The sequence below is a fragment of the Seriola lalandi genome, unplaced genomic scaffold, assembly GCF_002814215.2.
Source record: "Seriola lalandi dorsalis isolate HSWRI2012SDOR001 ecotype SW California unplaced genomic scaffold, Sedor1 jcf7180002054946, whole genome shotgun sequence".
In the NCBI taxonomy this organism is placed as follows: Eukaryota; Metazoa; Chordata; class Actinopteri; order Carangiformes; family Carangidae; genus Seriola; species Seriola lalandi.
The window spans coordinates 832,117-856,520 of record NW_019525497.1 but is presented as its reverse complement, the minus strand read 5'-3'; the positions used below and the strand labels follow the sequence as shown (position 1 = coordinate 856,520).

Sequence of the window (24,404 nt, the reverse complement as noted above, 5' to 3'; positions counted from 1 at the left end):
ATTAGCAAATAAATAACCTGTGGCTAGCATCAACAATAATAATAAATAGTAATAACACGCTTCAACATACTGTAAAACAAAAGAACTAACAAAAAGCCACCTGAATGCATAATCCACTGTCTCACTTGTAACTTATAGATGTAAAATAAAAGTTACAGCTAATGTTACTGTCTACTGTCTATTTAAGACCTATGTAAATGGCATTTAGGACTTTTTAAGTGATGAAGGTTTGTAGAGTTATTTCCTGGCTTTCTTTTCCATCTGTACGTGAGTGATTTACAATAAGCAGAGTGTTAAGACTAAATGTAATAGGGCTTTTAGGCAATATTCAAGTTTATTTTTGAAATTGTACAAGAAAAGATGGTAGGCAAATGTGATTTTCTGAAATTGGAAGAGGGCTCAACCTAAACACTTGGCACAACCTTAAAAAAAGAACACTAGTGTTACCCTTTAAAAGTTGACATACAGCTACATTCAGGGCTGTTAATTTCAGTCTTTTTTCATCACAAAGCTTATTTGACATGCAGTGAAAAAACAAGTCTCTAAAGGAGATGCTCACCCACTCTTCGTCTCACATGTCCTCCCTCCTAATATCTGGGGTAGAGCACTCGCTGAATCTGCCCGTCGGCCTTATGATTGTCCAGCCACTTTCCACACTGGAAGATGGTTGTGACAGAGTTGGCTGTGTTGGTCACCTCAATGCACTCTAAGTACCACCCACTGTTGGACCTGCTGTTGTCGTGCTCCACTTTGACCCTCAGCAGCTCCCCGAGGTCCAGCATCTCCAGAACAAAGCGGTCCGTTTGCCCCCGCTCAAAAAGGTTGCGGAACTTCTGCCGCAGATGCCGCTTGCCCGAGTCACCGTTGACGCCGTAGATGGTGATGAAAACGTTGGCGTCTGTGCCGGCAGCTTTGACATCCCCGGTGATGACGATGATCTCGTACTTGACGGGAACCAGGTTGCGGACTTTGCTTGCGAAACTCTCAATGGACTTGTAGCACTCAAATGTAAGGAACTGGTCCTTTTTGGCTGCCAGGGGGATTTGTGCATCACAGTGGAAGAAATATCTAAACAGGAGGGAAGGTTTGAAGTCACATCCAAGGATCTTTAAAATAATATTCTATATAACATAATGTAGATCCACTCACTTGTTTCCCAGCTCCTTCTCTGTCACCACCACCTCCATGACATGCCAGAAAGCTTCACTCTTGACCTTCTTGCTGTCTTTCGTTATGTGGCCGAGGCAGATGCCGGCGATCTCCCCCACGTGTTTGGACGAGAACTCAAACGTGTCAGTGGCACCACTGTGAAAGGACAAAAGTTTCAACTAGTTTGATCCTGAACAGTGAACAGTTAAATTCGCCGGTGTGCCGGAAAGCTTTTCTTTTCTGCATCTCATGGGATTAGCTCTCCAGAGAGCAGACACTTGGAGAACAGAAAGTGAAGCTACAAGATAAAAGAGGGTAGAAAAACAAAACATCTGAAAGCGAGGAGATTATGTAAGGAAACATAATAGGGTTTTACCATGAGCCGAGGCACCTAGATTCCCTTTGAAGACCTACCATAAGAACTTCTTTTTCTTATTCTCCAGAACAAACTCCTTGGAACGAGCTTTCCTTCCCTCCAACACGATCCAGGCGTTTTCCGTGGTGGAGGCGTCGTCTGTGTTCGCAGTTGTTGTGGCAATTTCATATTCTGTGGAATTGTAGAGAAACAGTCGCACTATATATCACTTCACATCTGGCGAGTAATCAGCTGCAGGTCATTCATCTCCGACAATTAGAGAGCTTGTAATCATGCCCACAGACTTCCATTTTTACTGACTGGTTTTGTCACTGAGGTCTATAGAGTCGTTGTTGGCACAGGCCAGCTCCCTCATAATCTGCCCATCGTCTTCACTTTTAGCCAACCAGCGGTCGCAGGGGAACCTAAAGGTCTCGTCCATGGCCTCATCTTTCACGTCAATGTACTCCAGGTGCCAACCAGGAGCAGGGCCTGTTTACAGCAGGAGCAACAGAGTCCACTGTGGTTTTATTCCTTCTATACACAAATGCTTTTGTTATTTTTAAGCAACGATCTGAATTTCTCTGTTTCACTATTTAACAATCTAATGTGAAAATATACCGTGCAATCCCTGTGCATCACAGCTGCCAAATGCAAAGTTAGATACAGTTCCGGTATATCAAATTGGCTTAGGAATTTCTGTCTTGAGGAAATACTCCTTCAATGTTTATTCTGTTGTTTTCATGAACAAAGATCCCTTCAATTGCTGTCAGTTATACTGTTTTGACTCCCAGCGCTCCTTTCCTCCTCCTCACCTTTGTTATCATGCCACACTCGAACCTTGGAGAGTTCACCCAGACTGAGCATGTCAGGAAATCTGAACACATCCTTCATTTTACGCTCAAACTTGTTCCTGTTGGTGCTCTCCTTCAGAGGCAGCGTCCCAGTGTCCCCGTACTCCCCAAACACGATCGCAAACACGTTGGCATCAGTGCCGGCGCCTAAAACATCAGACAAACATTAGATTTGCCCTAATGATGCTGCATGAATGGTGCAATGAAATGGACACGTCATGCTAAGTCATCAGCAGTAAAATACATGTGCAGCTTTAACACCCTGTGTTAAAGATGTTTTCTAGATATATTTGAATTAAAAATGTCTCTAAAACAAAACAACATGAAGTACATAGATACGTAGAGTAGCTCTCTCATATGACTCCAAATAACTTATTTTCGTTATCGATTAATCTGCTGATTGTTTTCTTGATCGGTTGAAAGTACGACAAAGAAAAGCATCAAACATTTCAGAAACTGGAGAGAAAGTCTCCAGAAATTTTTGCTTACCTGATTAAAAACAACTATTTGGTTATCAATAATAATTTTCTGTCAATTGACTAATTGATTAATCGTCTAATCATTGCAGCTCTAATCTCTTGAGAGTTGAGGCTTTTATTTGGTTACGCTGTAAAAAAAACCAAAAAAACCAAAAAAACAAAATAAAAAATCTCATGTGACTCACCTCCGACGTCACTGGTCTGGACTTGGATGATGTAAGTTGTTTTCTCCACCATGTCTTCCTCGTCCACCACAGCTGCCAGCTCACACACCTTCGTCCTCTTTGGCCCTTTGGTCTTTGACAGCCAGTTCTCGTAGGTAAACAGATACACTTCCTCTGTGGTCAGGTTCCGCATCAGGATCTAAAAGCATTTATTAAGACATGACGTTTGGATGTGAAAACTATATGTCATTGTTCAGTTGCAGCACAAGATATGTCAGAATCAGACCAACACAAGTCGTCTTTATTTTAGTATTTGTGGACTACATGGTATTAAACAAGCTAAAACTGTACCAATAATAATCACAAATGCATCCTGCTTCTACTTGAACAGAATCAGACAAAATAATGCAGCTGCAATTGATTGTTTTTATATTGAAATCAGTACTTGAAGGAGTGCAGTTTTCAAATCACAACAGCATTTTTTTTTTTACAATAACCTGCATAATTAACACTGTCTTAACAAGCTGTAGCAGGTGAAATTTGAGCTGGAGCGCATTGATTACAATACTAATGAAAACTGTGCCTAGTGTTACACTACATTCTCTGATCTTAGTAGGACTTTCAGCCAGTAGTGTCATTGCACATGATGTTTTAGCATTCTTTCTGACATACTGTATGTTGGCAGGTTTTATCATAACTGGTTCCTCGATAGAGAGATGCCCTAGTGGTTTTTATGTTACCCTGTCAAGAAACCAGTCGGGACGACTCCCACTGCCATCAATCCGAACTCTGATCTTTTTAAGAGGAGCAATGTCATCTATCTCCAGGCTGAACGTGTCTTCTTGGCCTCTTTCAAACCTTAATGAAAACAATATAGAGTGTAAGTATCATTTTGTATTTGAAAACATCTGGACATGGGATGGTAATCTTTAAGAAACAGTTCTAGAAATTTTTGCTTCATTGCTGAAAGTTAGATGAGAAGATTGATACCACTCTGTCTGTACGTTAATTATGGAGCTGGAGCCAACAGCTGTTTAGCTTAGCTTAGCTTAGCACAAAGAGTGTAAACAGAGGGAAACAGCTAGCCGGACTCTGTCCAAAAGGCAACAAAATCTGCCGACCGGCACCTCTAAAGCTCCTGAAGCAGACATGAGAGCTATCAGTCTTCTGACTTAAGTCTTGACAAGAAAGCAAATAAGCATATTGATCAGAATGTCTAACTATTCCTTTATTGAGAAGTGCTCAGTACAATTACAGGGGTCACTGGAGGACGAACCTGTCCTCATTTTTAGGAAGCAGCATTTCCTCTGTGCTCCCATTGGCTCCGAACACAGTTAGGAAAATGTTGGTATCAGTCCCTGCCTCCTGCGTGTCACCTGTGACAACTGTGGCCGAATAAATAACCTACAATATACAGCAGATAATATAGATACAGAAAAGATAAATTATGTTTGCTTATGTAACACACAGACCGAGTTTTTTCCAAGATATCATATCTTAGGTGCAGTATGACTCACTTTGCGGATAATGTTGATCGTGCTGGAGTCCAGCACATTGAACAGTCTGGCAGTCAGACCATCTCCCCTGTCTTTAGCAAGCCAGCACTTACATGGAAAGATGTACTTGATACCTTTGGTTGGCACGGCAACCGACAGCTCATCCACCAACCAGCAGCTCTCTGGTGTGACACCGTTATGGCCGAGCTGAGGAAGAGACAGAGAGAGAGAGAGAGAAGAAAGAGAGGGGAGGGGAGAGAGAGAAAGAGGGGGAAGGTAGAACTGGGAGTTGATATACCATTTGATTTTGTTTGATCTAGGTACCAGAAGGCACTGCTAGAATTAATTATTACTGGGTGAGAATGGCTTTATTTAAATTTTTAACATCAGTGCATCTGAGGAGGCAGCAGAGAGGAGATGGTTTTTCACAGATTTAGCTACAGAGACAGTCCCAGATTCTCACTTCCACCCTCTTGATCTCTCCTACGTCAGTTCCATAACACACAAAGTGGTCCATGGTGCCAGCTGTGAAGGCTTTCTTTCCCTCCGGCAGGTCCAGCCACAATCTGTCCGTCTCGACTTCGTTGGGGCCGATGATGATGACATAGACCCTGGCTGTAGTGCTGGCATCACGGTCCATCCCCGTAGACAAGGTGAAGTGATAGGGGATGACTGAGCGAGAGAGAAGAATGGTTAAAGTATGTTTTTTCTTTGTTTAAAAATTGCATTGAAATTAAAGGAACAGTTTAACATTTTGGGAAATACACTCGTGGTTTTGTTCCACATGTTACATGAGAGAATTGATAGCAGTCTTATGTCTGGTTGGTTGGCTAAGGGTAACAAAACCCCCCTATCAGCAGCTCTACAACCCACTAAATTAAAACATTATATCTTGTTTTTTAGCCACAAATTGTTATTTTTATACTATGTTTTCTTCAAATAACCAGAAAAGATATAATGTGTTAATTAGTAAGCTTTGAGGTGTTGAGCCAGTTTTGTTATCCTCCAAGCCAACCTAGCTATTTTCCCGTTTCTAGTCTTTATGCTAAGTAACCTGACTATAGCTTGAGGGTGGTATCGAGCTTCTCATCTAACTCTCAGCAGGAAGCATATTTCTCACAATGTTGAACGTTTATTTCGGCTAATTTGTTTCCTAACATTTTGAATCATTTCTAAATGGCTGTACTGTTGGAAGTTTTGCATGCATGGGGGTTTTCAGATTCTGGTTCCTTTATGTTTGGCTGTGCTGCAAAAGAGCACATTGTTCTCATCATACTCAAAACTGGAAAAACATGAAGAATAGTTTTGTGGCCTTACTTGGACCTTCTTCCACCACAGCCACCTTTTTCTTCTTTTTCTTCTTGTTGGCATTTCTGTCCAGGCCCAATTTGGCCTGAGCCATCTTCATGGAATTTGGATCAATGTGTCTTTCACCTTCATATCCCTATACCAGACACATAAGAGACCAACTTTCATCTCAGAACTAATTTCACTGCAACTAATAGAGAATCAAAGTTAAATGGCACTCAGAGACTGGACAGTAGCATAATGTCGTGACTTAAGACTATGAAATGACCAAATATGAATGGAGAAGTTGTGCCTCAATGCTCAGACCCAAACCAGCAGCACAAGACTCAGAATCTTACCGCACAGGAGGATTGTATCAGTTCAGTAATACTAACAACTTGGCTGAATGTGTAAAATGTAGGTCAGAAAGATATCCCTTATTTCCCTGCATTTGAGAGTGTGCAGAAATTTTGGAAAAATGTACTGAAAGTTTTATCTAAAATTATTCTGGCTGTGTTGCCTCTGTGCCCACGATGTGTTCTTGGACTGTTTCTGAAAGACCTGAGACTTTCAGCGGCACAGTAGAAAATGGTGACTCTTAGCCAAGCACACCATTGCTGTCTCATGGGAAAATACAGAGGCCCTGACTGTATAATATCATAATCATAATCGTCTGTAAGTAGATTTAATATCAATTTTATTTTTGTTTTTAATTTCATTACTTTTGCTCTAGTTTCTTCTTATTCGTCTATGTTGCATTTGCAGAGCAAAACTGAAGACACAAAAAACAGATTCTGATTCTGTGAGTCAGTGGCTACGAAACCTTTCCTGCTGCTTGACAATGGAACAATTGTTTTTGCTGCAAAAGGAAAAATAGAAATACAGAACGGGTTTATAAAAGTTTTGAAATGTGTGTCACTTTTATATTTTATAGTAAAGCTGTTGATATTAATGGAAAACAACTCCTGGACATAGAGTTTCACGTGTTATGTTCCTTATAATATGAGACAAAAACACAGCTCTGTTATGGTGAACACCTTTAAGCTTTGATTGACTTCTGCATGTAAATTATTCAATGTACAAATGGGTTAAGCTTAAGGATTTTTTTTAATGTGGACCTGTTTAACACACACACATGCGCGCACGCACACAATTCTCTCTCTCCCCACCTTGACGAAGAAGGTCCTCTCTATGCGTTTGTCCTCTTTCTTCGTCGACAGCCAGCGCTCACACAGGAACATGTACACCTCTTCTGTTTCCAGGTCCAGCACCTCCACTTGGTCCAGGTACCAGTCAGCCCCCATTTTGGAGTTGTCGTGACGAATGCGAATCTTAAACACTTGCCCCAGATCCACAGCTTCAATGGAGAACTTGTCCACCTGAGAGGAAGAGAGAATGTAACACACTTTACTTCTGGAGAGCAAAAGAGATGTGACGTATACAGTTATGTATCTCACCTTTCCCCACATACCTCTCCTCTCTCAAACTTGTTTTTATTGTTCTCAGATTTGGCGAGTTTTCGCTCTCCTGTGTCTCCCAGGTCGCCGTAGATGGTGAGAAAAACATCGGCGTCAGTACCAGCTCTGTACATATCACCTGTCCGCACGGACACCTTGTACGTGTGAGCTGTGGTGGAAAAAGTATTACAAACAAATGTATTACTTTGTTTGACTAACAGCCTAAAACCCCAAAATATTATATATTTACGATGACATTTTGCTTAAAAAAATATTCAAATGATTAACCTATCAAAATTGTTGTCAATTAAAGTTTCGTAGATCAACTAATCAATTAATTGACTAATTGTTGCAGCTGCAAATCTCCTTCTGCCTTGTAAAATAACTAAAGCAGTCAAATAATTGCAGTTGCTTATTTTTAGTGGAGTAAATGTATAAAGTAGCATGGAGGTTAATAAGAAAAAAGAAGAAGTAACAGCTATGTCAAATTTGTACTTTAGTAAAAATGAAGTTGTTTGCTCAAATCAGCGTAAACTTACTTTCCAAAGCGTCCTCCACCTCTGTTTCAGTTGTTTTCAGCTTCCCATCCCTGAGGAGTTTCTGTGTGATGATGTCCGAGGGGACCAGCTCCCTCACCGTCTCCCCATCATCTTCAGACTTGGCCAGCCAGCACTCACAAGGGAAAATGGTCGTCTCTGAACCCTGCCATTAAACACAGACATATCCCCAAGCTGCTGTGTCTGTCTAACATTGAAGGGACGAACAAGGAAACAAGACAAGGAAACTCTTAATGATTTGCGCAGGTGTAATCTCAACTGGATTTTTACTACCTTTCCTTTCCTGAGCTGTCGCCTGATCTCCACTCTGTCGAGGTGCCATCCCGGGTTGGTGCCCCTGTTGTCGTGTCCTATCCTGATTTTCTCTATAACATCGCCTACATCCTCCAACTGGGAAAAGAGAACAGAGTGTTTACAGAGCTGCTGGCGCCGTCATAAAAGCTGTATAGTCCAAACCCACACACTAACCTCCACAATAAACATGTCCTCAGCTGCCCTCTCAAAGTACAGACGTCTCTCTCTCTTGTTGACACACAGGTGTTTCTGCTGTGTGCACACTCCCTTATGTCCGTACAAGGCTATAAACACATCAGAGTCTGTTCCCGCGGCAAACACATCACTGGTGTAAATCTTTATCTCGTAAGGCACAACTGAAAAATGAGAGGGGAAGGTGACGGGTTTGTTTGGTTGACACAAGCAAGATGGAAGATACAAAAATACAGTTTAACAACATGTTGCTTATGCTGAAGACTTAGAGAAGTGAAAAGTCACAAACTCAGTGTGCACAATTTGATGTGAACAGGATAAAAAAAGAAATCTTCTTTTCGGGTATTATGAGACCTCTGTGGTGCTTAGGTATGATATGCAGGACTACTGGTGTTGCCATTTTTGGGCATTTACATTTGGTAAGTCTTTAGAATTTCACTATACCATAATTCACAGAGAAATATTTTTGTGTATTGTAAGTATACTTTTTTCCAAAATGTTTTTATTTGATGGTCTCAGTTGGAATACACTTTAATAGGATTCTTTAATGTAAAACACAATAGACAGACACTTTAGTTATCCCCTAGGAGAAATTCATGATAAATTTAAGAATAATAAAATAATACAATTGCTATAGAATAAGCAATAAGGGTTTGGAGCGTTAGAGCCATTTCCGTTGTTAATTACAAAGTTTATATTTCTCAAGATGCCTTAATATTGAAACTTTGCACATTTTTCTGTATACTTATTATGCTTAATTATATGATGATGGCCTGCTCTAGAAGGAAGAGGAGAGGCAGAGTTTGCAATGTTGTGTTTTTTTTTTTTTTGTTAAATTGAAAATAAACTACTAAATGGCTGAAACATTATCTACAGCTGCAGCGTTGTGATTTGGACTGTTTCATGCGTGAATCAAGAAGCAGAGTCTTGTTGCGGTGGTGAAGTTAAAAGGCCTCCGCAGCAACATTATAACACTTGTTACAGATTGCATCAAAGAGCAAGTGCTGTGACAAGCACCCTTCCTCAGGTGGAGTGCTTTAAGCACATTTTATTGCTAATGCTTCCACACATTCAGCTGAGAAAAGTTTTACATTAAGCACTTTAACAGGAAGATATCTGCTCCTTTCACTAATGGATTTTTATACTTCTTCCACGGCTGTTCACTCACATGGCGTGTAGAGTTCAGTCTGCAGCTCAGCAGGATAGAGATCCCTCACTATCGCCCCATCATCCTTTCCCTTGTCCAACCAGCGGCCACACGGGAAGCGTAGTCTCTGACCCTGCGAGGGGGCGTTAATCTCGACCCAGTCCAAGAACCAACCAGGCGAACCCCCTGATAGTGGAGACACAGTCATATGTTATTCAGTTTCATATAGCGTGCTGCTTGTGACTGCTGAGTTTTGGTCTGTGGAGCCTTTTCTTTCCCCACCTGAGTTGTTGTGCCCAATCCGAAGCTTTTCCGGGTCGCCCAAGTCCACCGCCTCCACAGTGAACTCATTGATCATCCCCTGTTCAAACTTATTCTTATAGGTCTTACAAGCCTTTAGGTTGATGATCCCTGTGATTTGAAATTCAGATTGGTATCATGTAGCCAATAACACGCAGTACGAGTCTGCCACAACAATGCCAGGATGTTGGTGAGGCAGAGGATCTCACCTGTGTCGTCATTTTCACCAAACAGGATGGCAAAGACGTCGGCATCAGTTCCAGCATACTTCTTTTCTCCAGTTTTTATTCTAATAGTATATGTAGTAGACATGGCTGTAAAATAAATTGAGCAAATCAGTAGAGTAATCCTTTTCATCTTCTCACTAAGACATGAGTTCCTCTGTACTCTCATGTACACTTGCATGTTTCACCAGCACTTAAATACTTGAACAGGGCTCCCTTTTATCTCCCTCTACTAAAACATGAGCCAGCTGTGAAACTGTCTTACATTTCTGCTCCAGTCCAAGCGTCGCGCCCGTCCCCTCCTCATCCTCGTCCTTCCTCATGAAGGCTTCATCCACAGGCACCAGCTCTCTCGCTATCTGCCCATCGTCCTCATCCACTGCAAGCCAGCGGTTGCAGGGGAAGTAGTACCTACAGTGCCCGAGAAATGCCTCAGATCAGCACTCTAAGTCAAAGACGACCTGCTGATACCTCACTATCAGTTGCATGCTGGTTTCACCTACGTTGTGTCATCCTTTGTGTCCACTATCTCGACGCGATCCAGGTACCACGCTGAATGAGGCTGGGTGTTGTCGTGGCGGATTCGTAGCTTCTTCAGAGGGCCCAGATCAATAGCCGTGACGGTGAAAACATCCTCCTGCAAAATACAGCAACCACAGATACTGTTCTGTTGCTGACAAGAGATTTTAAGTTTTATTTTAAAGCTGAAGACAGACATGACATGTAGGATGAGAGAGAAAGGGAGTATTGCATGCAACCAGTGGTGGAAAAAGTATTCAGATCCTTTACTCAAGCAATAAACACAATGTAATAATACTCTATCATGAGAAAAAGTCCTTTTTTCAAAATTTTACTTCAGTCATAGTACAGAAGTATTGTAATATGTTAATTCAATTATGTATTATGTATATTGAGAAGTGTTTTCTTTTTTTTGTCCGTCCCATTTACAAACATGACATTTAATACAACACCAACCTTAACTATGAACTCAGTGTTATAACATTTAAAATCAATCATCTGTTTTTTTTCTGGGAATAGAAAACCTTTATTGTCATTGTATTAAAAATACAATGAAATTAAGAGTGCTACTCCTGGTTGGACCATTAGTTAAAAACAATTAAAAGAGGCAGCTTCACACTTATTAACACACGTGAACACAATCCCAATATAAATAGATAAATATAAAGTGTCTCAGCGATTATTGCAAAAGTGTAGATGTAATTATTCACTGTGGAAAACTGCACAGGAATGATGAAAGATGCACAAGCACTGTTTTTCATTTTGAATGATTGTGGTGATTAAAAGTGCAAATGGCTTTAGGAAAGAAACTGTTCATGAGTCTAGTTGTCTGAGTTTTGAATGACCTGTGGCGCCTGCCAGAGGGCAACAGATCAAACAGGTGGTGGTCAGAGTGTGAACAGTCTTTTCTAATATTTCTGGCTCCGGAAAGGTGGCGGGTGTTGGCAATGTCTCCCAAGGACAGAAGAGGGCAGCCAATGCTTTTTTGCGCAGTGTTTATGACCCTTTGAAGAGCCAAGCATTCCTATCACTGAACGACAATGGGCTGTTGTTGCTTTTGATCTGCCGGAAGAAATAAACATAATTGTCGGTGGACACGAGTTTTGTGTTCCTAGAGAACCAGGTGTGATGTAAAGATGAATAATTCACAGGGTTGGATTAAATAATGAGTAAAAGTAGGGCAGGTTCAATAACACAGAGGACTCCTCAGAGCTCCTCTCAGTCACAGCTGGCTCGCCTGCAGGGGAGCATGTAATCCTAGCAGAATACACTCCCACCCACACCTCAGTGCAAGACTCATGTTGCATGGAAGTGCTCGAGTCTTTGACTGCTTGATCATTTTCAGCAGGATACCCTTCCAGGACAGTGGGTAAAATTGCATTGTAATTTTATGCTCTTGGTTTATGGAACTCAGCGAATGTAAGAATATTCGGTGTGACATAAATAATGTCTTTTCCCTCCCTGCATTTTCCCACCTTACCTGTAAAAAAAATCCAGATTTAAAATCTAATCCAGTGGATTACTTCCTTTTATCTTTCGCCCATTTAAAAAACTAGTGATTGTGACTTTGTGCAACACATCATACCTGCTCCCGCTCAAATTTGTTGAGGTTGTCAGAGTTCTTCAGGTAGCGCTCTCCGGTGTCACCGCTTTCTCCGTAAATATTAATGAAGACGTTGGCGTCGGTCCCAGCCCCCAGCATGTCGCCAGTGAAGACGCACACTTCGTATGTGTTGACTGTTGGACAAAGCATGGGATGAATTACTAACACCTCTTTAACCTGTCACACACTGAATGTCGGTCAGGAAACTGTGTCAAATCAAACCATGCGTGTCTACAACAACAACGCTGAGTAAAAGGTTAAAATATGTGCTAAAATATTTCAAATAATGAAGATGAAGCAAATAACCAATAGATGTCTGTGTATATGGTCATTAAAAGGTAGATATTCATGGTACTAAACTATGATCAAAGCTGTCTAAAAACGGAAAGGGAAGATTATAGAAAGAAGAGGCGTTCCTCAGAATGAAACAAGCTTTTCAATCTTCTTTGCTTATATTTTCTTTTCTCTTATTTTAAAATTATAATCCTTAAGATTTCAGTTCTGGTTGAATTTGCGACAATACTATCTCAACAGCTCCATTTGAAATGACTGGAAACATATTTAAGGTGCTTCTTTGTGTGAAAAAAACTGCGGGGGGGGGGGGGGGGGGGGATTTACTGTGGTTATAATGAAGAAGACCAAAGAAAACAGTCAACAAAACAAGAGAATATGTTTATGCTGACAAATTATGTGCAATGTGCACATGAACCAATTTTTTTTCTCTTCCTTTTTCCTGTGAATACCTTATGCATGTGCATGCCATTTAAATTCAGTCTGCAATCGACAATTCTACTATATAAAGTGGTAACTAAGTAGTACAAATAAAATTTAATGGCAATAGCATAATGTATGTATCTTTAATTATAACTTAAAGTTAATGTTTATCAGAGCTCATGGGGACACATTTCTCTCTCTGAAGTCCAACATTACACTCAGATATCTTCGCTTCGTACCTTCCAGCTCCTCTGAATCCTCAGGCAGCAGCTCCACCACCAGCTCGCCGTCCTCCTCTCCCCTGGCCAGCCAGCGCGAACAGGGGAAATGATACGTCAGCACCACCTCCTGCATCTCCTCTCCTCCCTCTTCGTCCTCACCTTCCTCGTCTGTCTTCTTCTTCTTTTTCTTTTTCTTGTCCTCCTTCTTCTTCTCTTTGGTCACCAAGGCCATGATTAAATGTTTGACGTCCACTGACTCCAGGAACCAGCCGGATCCTATCCCTGAGCCATCGTGACCGATGCGGATCTTGAAGACCTTTCCCACATCTTTGGCCTCTATCTGGGGAAAAGCTGCAAAGTCTCAACTCAAAATGAAACATCTGACACTAACCTTTCTTTTTGGTACTCAGATTTAACCACTAAGATGCATTTTGGAGTCACTGAAAGCATAAAATCCAAGCTGTGATACCTTGAATATTTCTGTGGTGTCACGCTCAAAGTTGTTGGATCTGCTTTCGAGCATGATAACCTCAGTCTTCCCCTTGTCCCCAAAGATCTGGATGAACACTCTGGCATTGGTGCCAGCAAACATCACATCTCCAGTCACCACTGTTACCTCATAGTTAATAACTGAAAAATAGAAATTACAGTATGCATGAGGGCCTCCATGAAAAAGAAAATTTCGTGTACATACACAAGAATGAAGAATTTACATGACTTTTCAAAACATTTGTTACAAGGTGCATCAATAGTCTATGAAAGTGGTAATAATGAAAGAGGGAAAATTAATAAAGAATAATAACACAGAGTCTGGTAATATTCCTTGGGAAAAATGTGACTGAAATGTGCAGATTTTGAAGCACCAGGAAACTACAGAATTAGTCTTGAGTTACAGGACCAATTACCATGTCGGCATGAATCTGCTGTATGTTTTGGTTTGTTTGTATGGGCCCTCTTCTAATGCTGTGAGAGTGTGTTAATGTTGCCTACGTTGATGCATGTCCAGGATCTCGCTGGGGTAAATCTCCACCTCCGTCTTGCCGTCAGCCTCATCCTTGCAAAGCCAGCGGTGACTGGGGAACATGTAATGCTTCCCGTGGACTGGAACCATAATCTGAACGCTGTCCAAGAACCAGCCGGCACGCATGCCTTCATTGGTGTGGCCAATCATCAGACAGTTAATCTGGAGTATTGAACGGATGAACACTATTCAAATTTTATCAATAAACACTCAATCAAAAGCACCTTGATGGCGAATGTTGTTAGCCCCGGAGAAATTGACACGTTCTTTTGCCTCCACTGTGTCACCTGTCCAATATCAAAGGTTTCCACTCTGAAGATGTCAACGCGGCCCGTCTCAAAGTAGTTCCCCAGGTTGTTGGCAGAGACCACCAGCATCATCTTACTGGTGTCGCCTTTCTCTCCGTAGAGCTTGACGAACACATTAGAGTCTGAACTGCCCCCGGGGATGTTGCCTGTCTTCACCGCGATGTGATAATCAAGGTCTGACACACACACACACACACACACACACACACAAGCTTCAGCATCAGGTGGATACAAGTCATTAATGTTAGAGTAAATTAGAGCGTTAGGTCTTACTGTAAAGACGCTGTCCATCTGAGAACGTCACTAACTCTCTTGTAATCTGTCCATCATCCTCATTGCGGTCCAGCCACCTACACAGGACATATCATGAACAAACTCTCAGCTCGTCTATTACACACACACACACACACACACACACACACACACACATCTGGGGCTGGGGCAACTACTCAGTGCATGCTCTTTCTTTGTTCACACCGACACTAATGCACCTGTTGCAGGGGAACTCTACAGCGTGGGCCTCCGCCTGTCCCTCCTCCCTTACGATCACTTTATCGAGGAACCAGCCGCAGCCTCCACCTTTGCCATCATGTCCAATCCTCACCCTGCGGACCTGCCCGATGGCTACGGCCTCGACTATGAACTCATCCATCTAGAAAGACACAAAAAACAAGCAAAAAAAACAACAATTAACATCGCATTTTGATGCCTTCTTATATGTCAAACACAGGAATATGTGGTGAAGAACAACTGGCAGATATCATGACATACTTTTTGAATCAGCAGCATAAAGTATGAGAAATGCATTGCAGTATTCCCATCAAGAGAGTCTAGTTCATCCATATAAAACACTGTTGATTAAAATTAGGCTAGAACAGAGATTTGGCAGATTCCACAAGGGGTTTGCCTGATTACTGGGGTGAAATCCATAATCAGTCAGAAACATATTCCCCAAATTTGTCATCATTGGCATCAATACCAGAAACAGTACACAGCATGCTACAGGCAGGCTAATTGGCTTAATTATAATCACACTGATTAGTAATTGGCTTCTGTGTGTGTAATAGAAAATAGAGAGTTTAATGCTTGTAGACTGGATGGAGACTTGTCATCTGATTTTTAAAGAGAAAGAAGAAAACAGCAAATTTTATATATAATATATGATTTCTTCCTGAAATATCACTAAGCTCTATAGTATGTCAATTAAGCAATATCACGCAGGAGGGAGTGATGTTCTGAATATCAGCTGACTGAATCACAGCCGTGATATCGCTTTTATTCAACAGTTCTACGAGCGCCATATTAGTTACATAAGCAACAATATTATTATTTGTTATTATTTATATTTATTATGATTTGTTTATTTCATCATTCATTCGTCAACGCCAACACAAATAGTTACGCAACTGGACTGGTACTGGACTGTTGCTAAGCAACACAACCATTTTCCTGACCTGCACAGTTCACACTAGCTTGCTACTTTGTCTTCACGTTACCTGTGTGTAACGCTGATTAATGGTTAATAGAACACCTGTGAAGCGGAGTGATACATGCAGTTAAAAGTCCTAGTGCTGTTGTACCTTATATCAGCACTCATGGAAAGCCTCTCGTCCAATCAAATTACTTGGTTGGAACTAACTGCTGTATTAACACTGATGTACTGAATGTACCTACATTTCCTTTCTCAAACTTGTTGACGTTGTTTTTGCAGATGACCAGCTCCCGATCTCCAGTGTCTCCTTGGTCTCCGATCAGATTGAGAAAAACGGAGGCATCTGTGCCGCTGCCGCTCAAGGTCCCGGTGCAAACTGTCACTCTGTATTTTAACACTGCAGAAAAGAGGAACACGGTTCAATAAAGTTTGAACTTTTTCTCTATATTTGGCAAAGCAGATATTTGGTCGCCCATGGTGAATACAGGTGCATATACACACAGGGCAGTGGCTCAGCGATCAGTTCCCCGGTGGCAGGCAGCTCCCTCACAACCTCGTTATCATCTTCACTGGTGTCCAGCCACCGCTCACAAGGGAACATATACTTCTCCTTTGTTAATGTCTTCATCAGAGTTGCCTAATAGGAGAAAGGCAATACTGGAAAGTATGTTTGACTTGGTATGTGAGGTGGTGTCTGGATTATCATTTCATTGAAGTGTTTAAATATCGGCTGAAATCCCTTAATATCCTCTGAACCTTCTTCTTTCTTCATTTCAAATGCAAAGAGAGAAAACAGACCTTGTGGTTGAAAGAAATATTCAAACCTGTAATAAACATGTCCGTTATGAACCAAGGATACTAGGCAATCCAATAATATTATTTATAAATGATTTATAAGATTCTTGTAGAATCACAACAAAAACTACTGTTTATTAATCAGAAATGCATGTGACAGACGGAGCTAATTTAACTGATATAATATGTAAACAAATTGTACTATCATGAGACAAGAGATTTCCTCACCTTGCTGAGATGCCATCCTGCAAAAGGACTTCTCTTCTCATGCCAGATACGGAGTTTGGTCAATTTTCCCAAATCAGGCAGCTCAACCTGTGTTAAAGATAAACGCAACTTATTACACAGCCTCATTATCTGACCTGTTGATATCACTGTGTGTGGTGTTGAATTAGGATACTTACCATAAACCTGTCCACCTGTCCCTGTTCAAAGTTGTCGGTTTTGTTGTCCAGCCTGATCTCGTCCGACTTGCCCTTCTCCCCGTACACCTGGAAAGAGATTTCTGCGTCGGTTCCTGCATTGGCCAGATCTGACGTCCAGATCCACAACGACCAGGGGTGCTCTGAGGAGAACCAAATCAAATCGTCAATATCAAGCGATATCATAGTTTGTTATACCTTATATCAGATTGCAGGTCTATATTCATCATTTGTTTGTTACTGCCCCTGTACAGAGAGGTCTAGTTCTACTCCCTCAACATGTTGTTGTTTGTTAGGAAATTGTCTCAGGGCAGAAACTGTCATGTTGAAGACAGTGATTGCAGCAGACAGCTCCCAATTGTCAATTTGTGTGATTGTGAATGGATAAGAAGCAAGGCAGTAAAGGAATACTCCAAAAAAAAAAAAAGAAGAAAATCAGGCTTAAGCTTATGCACAGATTTTCATGCATACGTTTGTGGACCATAAAAAAACAAATATGGTACATAAGATTTTGGAAATATTGGACTTCATTTCACAAGCAATAGACTAAAATTACAAAGTATAATGAAAGCAGACTGCCTGCCGAGTCATTATGCAAATGTCTGATACATATAATGGAGTTAGAACGGTTTTGCTCAGTGTTTCAGCAAATAAAAGAGGAAAATGGCAGCATTTACCGCTGCTGCCGACTGGTCATAATTATTGACATTCAACTTACTTTTCTGCCTCTTCTGTCTGAGAGAGACCATCTCATAGAGCTCCCTCTCTATCAGCCCGTCTCCCTCCTTCTCATCTAGCCATTTACTGCACGGGAAAGTCTGCTCAATCCCTGTGAACGGACAGTACACCACCACCTGCAGGGAAAACAACAAAAAACATAAAACAATGATTCAGCTGAGTTAATTCACAGTAAATTAGCAGACCGTGGAGTTTGCATGTTTGGGCTCGTGCATGTTCAATGTACCTTCTCGCAGAACCATCCAGCACTGAGTCCTCCGTTGTCATGTCCAATGGTGACTCTGCTGAGGGGACTGAGGAGCGCGGCAAGCTCAACGTTACAGATGTCTGTCAGGCCCCGCTCAAACTTTCCTCCCTCCAAAAACACCTGGATCACATACATCGGAGAGAAGTTTAAGGAAACAATAGATCATCCACGGTAAGACGGATGCTCAGTTGTAGCTGAGCATCCTCTTACCACCCTACTATTGAGCAATTTGCGGAACGGTGTGATACTGATCACCAAATAAAATACGAGTCTAGAAAGAATATTCAAGTATCATCAGTTAAACCATGAAGAGGGGATGGAAAACTGTTCTTTTCTGTCTTTACACAAGAAGTCTGTGCTTACAGACGCACAGAAAACAGATCTCCTCCTCTCTGAATGTGAGCTGTCACCTTCTGGCTGACGGTTTAGAGTAAGTGTAAACTAAACTGTTACAAACACTCATTTGTTCCATCCTCTATCAAGATTTGAAACAGTAGCAACTAAACGCTTCTTTTGACTGTAAGGATCAAAATATGTACATCAGCATGTGCAATATTCTCGTTTAGCTGGTTTATTATGATGTTTGTTGTTATTTCCACTGCACTTTTACCGTTTTATTTTACTGTTTTTTTTTCTTTTTTCAACTGACATGATATCAGGGACTGACAACTGAGACATGCAATACATTTTCATATACAGTCCCTGTTTTCAAGTTGATTTGTTGAATTTATGAATTAACTTTTGAACTTTCCGCACTTAAATGCATCAGTTTTCATAAGGATGCTGTTACATAATTCTGGCAATTAAAGCTCTGTGTGGCACGAACTCTGAGCCAAAGACAAATTTCCCCAAGTGACAATAAAGAATATCTTGATCTTGATATACCCAGAATAGATTGAATAAAATTCCCACTTAAGGACCGTTTTCATTTCCAGCACGTATGAGTTTGGATCTTTGTTCAGGAATTCTGCCCACTGTGGGACTCTGCATCAATGGATGGACAAACAAAAAAAGCAGAAGACTCAAAGTTCATCAAAGGACTATTTGCGTGATACTTTTCATTTGAGAAGTAAAGCGCAAAACCACCAAAGTAATGACCATTTAGTGGCAAAAAAATGTCATCAAAGTTGACAAAAAATTGCCTGGAATCTGATAGAACTAACATTTCTCTTAAGTAAGAATGATTATTGCAGACAGTCTTTTAGAACAAGTTCTTTATCCACTCCGTTTCACACAAATAAAAACTAACTAACCCCTGCTGCAGCCATTGTTCTTCAAATTAAGTACAAGTTGTCTACTTTCTTGTGTACGGTATCTTCATTACCTTGCCACTGTTCTTCAAGCCCTTTGAGCCGTGCATCACGATGTGGATTTTGGAGTTGGTCCCAGCACCACGGATGTTTCCTGTCACAATCTGGACGTTGTACACAATACCTGGCGGATACAGTTACATGTCAGGCTATAAGAGGCTCTGCCAGGGGGTCACTACGCTTCAAGGCACCCATATTCCCTAAGCAGCTGAGCAGAAATTAGATCAACCAGATCCAAGCATCGATAGTCTGACCCAAGAATCAGTGATTACACTTTTTTGGCAAGCTGAGAAGAAAACACATTATTCTGTTTGGAGTGAATAACAAGGTATAAAACAGCAAATTATCTTGGTATTAGAGGTGTAAATTGTCTTACATTCCTTTATGCAATATTTTTTAGACCAGGCAAGCAGATAATTTTTTCAAAATGAGGCAAACAATTAAGAGAAAACAGCCACTTATTGAGCTAATTTTCATTCTTGCCATGATTCTCTTGCCATAATTGCATTCACTGACATGAAAGATCAGGCGGGTGTAACAGCTACATTTTTCAGGCTCATAAAACAAGTTTCTTCCACATTTCACCCTTACCTGTGGGCTGGCTCCCGCCGACCAAAACATCCCTCTGGATCTTCCCGTCATCCTCGTCGATGGCAAACCAACGACTAACTGGAAATTCATACACTACTTTGTTTCCCAGATCATCCACAACCACCTGTATGTAAAAGAGAAAAGAAGAACGTCATCAGAGCCAACAGTGATGCAGACCTGTTGTACATAATATGAAAATCTACAGTGGAGATGAAGTTGCAGAGACGGTCAGTATTACCAGACACAGTGATGATCGCAAAGATCAAAACTGTTATTACAGCTATTGGGCGTAAAAATTAGAGTGTGCGAAACTTATTATATATTAGATTAAACATGTTTCAGCTGCAATGATGAGAGAAAAACCAGAGTCTGAATAATTTTGCTGAAAGATATTTACTCACAAATGCACCTCAGTATAATCAACATTGATGTGAACCACCAACTAGTCTGTCTGTTTGTTGTAAGGCAATCCCTTAATGGGGCACGGTTTCCCTTTACACAGAGGGTAGAATGACGACATGTGCATCCTGTGTGTGTGTGTGTGTGTGTGTGTGTGTGTGTGTGTGTGTGTGTGTGTGTGTGTGTGTGTGTGTGTCAGTTGCGCACACTGTATGTGTTGGAGGAGCAGGGACACCAGTCTCAGATGAGACGACTGAGAGGAAATAAGGGGCTCATATGTCTTAAGTACCTCTGTAGAGGCAAAACCGAGCAGAGTGAAGGACAGGAAGACTCTAAGACAGAGGCTTTGCTTCAAGATAAAGTAGTGAAAAATCCCTGAAAAGGGTACACATGATGTAACAAATGAAAGTTGATGCATGTCATTCTTTAATTATCTGTCTTGAGAACTGATGAAGGGCATGAGGTTTGGGCATTAAATTTCCTATTAATTTCTAGGTTCCTAAAAAAAAAAACCTGCGTTTTACCTTGTCCACAAACCATCCTGCTGAGGAGCCTTTATTATTATGGCCAATCGTGATCTTCCTCACTTTGCCCAAGTTTGGTGCATCAATGGTGAACTTGTCCTCTGTGCCTTTTTCAAAGTTATTTTTGTCATTGTCAAGTTGTCTCTCCCCTAAAATAAAATAAGTCAATTTTATCAGTGGAAAACAAAATTCGAAGCTCATCGAAGCTGGTATTCACTTTGTAAAAAAAAATCAACTACTTGACCACATATGTGAACTTGAATTACCGCCTCGTGGTTGTATGCCTCCGAAGTTGCAGGAAATATGGTCAAAGACTCCTTCCTGAGTAACAGCATTGAATAATGGCCAGAAGAGTTTTTGCAGAACATTATGATGTCACAGTGAAGTTGATCTTTTGGATACGAAATGTCATCACTTCATCATTTTATCCTATTAGACTGTGTTATACTGTCATAATTAGAGTATGAATTCTTGACTATTGGCCAAAATGTGTTTTGTGAGGTCAGTGACCTTTGACCACCAAATTCTAATTAGTTAATCCTTGAGTCCAAGTGAATGGTTGTGCCAAATTTGAATAAATTCCCTCGCAATATTGCGTCCACATGAATGGGATGGACGGACAACGGAGGCATAAAAACACGTGTTACCTGTTGCATTGTTGTCATTTACCTGTGTCTCCAAACTCCCCAAAGATGTTGATGAAGACATCTGCATCTGTTCCACTGCCTTTTACATCTGCAGTGAAAACACTCACCACATACTTATTATCTAGAAAATTTGGAACACAAAACAGTAACTCAAAACAGTTTGTCAACCACATGCAACTACTGTGTGAATAAAAATAAAATAATCAATTCATGCAGATTCATTTAATAAATCACTGGAGGCAATGACAATGCTATAAATACACATACTTATTGGCTCAGAACTGTGTATACATACATTTGGGGATGTCCATGGGGTCCATGCTGCCCAGCAGGTCTCTCACATAAAGGCTTTCTCCCTCTGTCTTACTGAGCCAGTTGTTACAAGCAAAGTAGAACCTCAAGTGAGGCCTAATCACATCCGTCACCACCACTCTGTCCAGGAACCAGCTGGGGTTCAGGCCGGTGTTGTCGTGCTCAATCCTGGACCACCAGAAAAGTAACATCCAAGTAATTTAGTTTAATTCATCTTGCAAATGAATTCAGGGGAGGAAACAAATCTGAATCTGATCCAAAAATGTCTGACCTAGCTCAAATGAAAACCTGTGCTGTAACGAATAGCACACTGAAAAATATTCACTGAAGTGAAAAAAGAAAAACAGGATCAGGGATGAAATGTGTGACATACCTTATCTTTTTCAAAGGCCCAACATTGTGAGTTCTAATTCTGAACACATCAGTTTTGGCTCTTTCGAAGGCTGTGCGACTCCTGAAATCACAAAATGGTAAACATTTGGGTTCCACCCTGAATTTCATTCTCAATTTGAGAGAATCAAACAGGTAAATGTTAGGTAGGTCTAAGGAAAAATAACAAAATATTCCACATTCACTCCCGGTGCATAATGAAGTATAATAGCCTTGCAGATGTTTTACAAAAATCATGCAGCATATCACGTCACACAAAGTGAGCTCAGCGTTAACACCAAAATCACAGCACACAGTCTGCCGTCTGTCTGAACAGCCATTCTTTCAAAACCACCACCACCACTGTGTTAAGAAATTAATAAATACCTCTTTTCTGTGCTGTTGAAGTGGAGAAATAAAACACGTTAGTTTAATTACAGGAACATACTGAAACAAATGGTTAAATGTCATAACTGAGGCCTCTGGCTAGAGCTGCGTGATAAATATATTAAAACTTTATTCTTTATTTGACAAACTCTTTTACATTCAACAGTCTTTGAAGACAACTTACTTGCTGGCCAGGTGGACTTTGGGAGTGATGCCATATTCTCCGAACAGAGTGACAAAGACGTTGGCGTCAGTGCCTGCCCCTCTCTCATCACCAGTGATGGTCACAACCTCATACACTGGAGAGTTTAATGACACAAAACAAATGGAAGCAGGATACAGTGCATTACAAGGGAAAGACATGGAAATTCAATAAATCAATATAAAAAAAAGTATCGCTAAGAATTGGCATCAAAGTCAAGGTATCGGTATCAGTGCAAATATTGAAATATTTTTGAATGATACCCAGCTCTACTTTTAATTGGTATTTCTGACATTTAACGGTGAGAGCCAAACACAAACTTTAGTGGATTGTGACTCTCATATTAGGATGTGAATCCTAGAAAGATTGGTGAGTGACAGGTGTCATATAGCTGTAGGCTGAAGATAACATACTGACGATACATGGATACTTCTTCACTCAGTGTAATGTTACCATGAACATCAAACTAAAGCATGGGCACATTACCACTGGAGCCACTCAGAATAACGATTCACCTCTCCCCTGGGTGTCGGGTGTCTTCCCTCAAACAGAACATGTCATGTGCTATGTTTATAGAGTATTTTAACTGTCAGTTCCATAGCGTGACTTTTATACATTTCACAGGTTGAGGTAAAAACTTTGCAATTACCTTTCTTTTTGTGGTACTCGTCCTCGTAGTTCTCCACTTTTTCTGGCTGGTAGTTGCGGAGCTCACTCTCATAGATTTTAACGTAATTTTCAACCTTCTTCTTCTTGCCTTTCGTCTTCTTGGTGTCTTCGTCACTGTCCCCCTTCACCGAACCTTTTTTCTTCTTTTCTTTCTTTTTCTTTTTCCCCTCCTCTTCATCCCCAGCTGCAGGTTCATCCTCTTTCTCTGAGTTCTTCTTGGATTTTTTGTCTTCATCTTTGGATTTTTTATCCTTTGAACCCATCTTGTCTTTGACTGAGGATTTCTTTGAGCCTTTCTTAGTGGTCTCAATCACATCAGGGAGTTCCACCCCTCTCTTTTTACTCTTGGAGTCATTGTCCTTACCTTCATTATCTGTATTCTGCGACTCACTGCTCAATTCATCCCCGCTCTCCTCTTTGGCTTTCTTCCTCTTATTCTTGACCTTTTCTTTATCTCTTCCTTTTGTCTTGCTTCTCCTCACATCAGGCCCTGATGTGTCAGAATTGTATCCTTCTTCATCATTGTCTCTAAACTTCTTCTTCCTCAGTCTTTCATTGTCTGACTCACTCACCTTTCTACTTTTCTTCTTGGGCTTTGGTTTCTGATCCTCCGAGTCCTCGTCATCTACATCTTTGGTTTCCTCCTCTGCTCTCTGTGTTGTTTTTTTCTTTTTTGTGGGCATCTTTAATTTATTTACTACCTTGTAACCGTAACCAATTCCTGCCTGTTCCGGTGAAACTTGATTAAACTGACCCGTGACTGCGTACGAGTGACCTGCTGGCTGGACAGGTCCGAGTCAGAGCTCACAGACTGCTGTTTGGCAGGCAGCTGGGGAAGCCCCTCTCTGCTGGTTATCCTGACCTACAACAGCAGCAGATGCTCTGACCTCATTAAAAATGATAATCTGCTTCTTGTCACATGAGCAGAGGAGGTAACCCTTCTTAGGACTGGAGAGCTTCTAGAAAATTCCAAATTGGCATTGTGGTTATCCCCCTTTTATACAGTTAAACTGCTTACA

The 24,404-nt window shown here is 41.0% G+C and overlaps 1 protein-coding gene across 1 annotated transcript; it reads right to left on the bottom strand.

Annotated features, from left to right (window-relative positions):
* Positions 1 to 315: 315 nt before the first annotated feature.
* loxhd1b (lipoxygenase homology PLAT domains 1b) lies at positions 316 to 24,068 on the bottom strand. The gene is made up of 43 exons (XM_087170398.1): positions 23,958 to 24,068; positions 23,366 to 23,924; positions 22,699 to 22,813; positions 22,132 to 22,212; positions 21,742 to 21,926; positions 21,469 to 21,567; positions 20,800 to 20,948; positions 19,877 to 20,000; positions 19,300 to 19,409; positions 17,955 to 18,095; positions 17,709 to 17,844; positions 16,973 to 17,133; positions 16,797 to 16,883; positions 16,275 to 16,410; positions 16,016 to 16,170; positions 14,833 to 14,993; positions 14,615 to 14,691; positions 14,321 to 14,517; positions 14,003 to 14,195; positions 13,482 to 13,642; positions 13,031 to 13,352; positions 12,060 to 12,211; positions 10,459 to 10,592; positions 10,221 to 10,366; positions 9,941 to 10,045; positions 9,714 to 9,842; positions 9,453 to 9,617; positions 8,267 to 8,448; positions 8,072 to 8,188; positions 7,781 to 7,943; positions 7,256 to 7,410; positions 6,954 to 7,163; positions 5,815 to 5,941; positions 4,961 to 5,169; positions 4,519 to 4,704; positions 4,278 to 4,405; positions 3,742 to 3,859; positions 3,023 to 3,200; positions 2,320 to 2,505; positions 1,826 to 1,996; positions 1,564 to 1,696; positions 1,150 to 1,305; positions 316 to 1,068 (listed from the first exon to the last, which is right to left on the bottom strand). Exons 1-43 carry the CDS (start codon positions 24,066 to 24,068, stop codon positions 588 to 590), a joined length of 7,191 nt encoding a protein of 2,396 aa, XP_087026524.1. The 3' UTR covers positions 316 to 587.
* Positions 24,069 to 24,404: the final 336 nt, after the last annotated feature.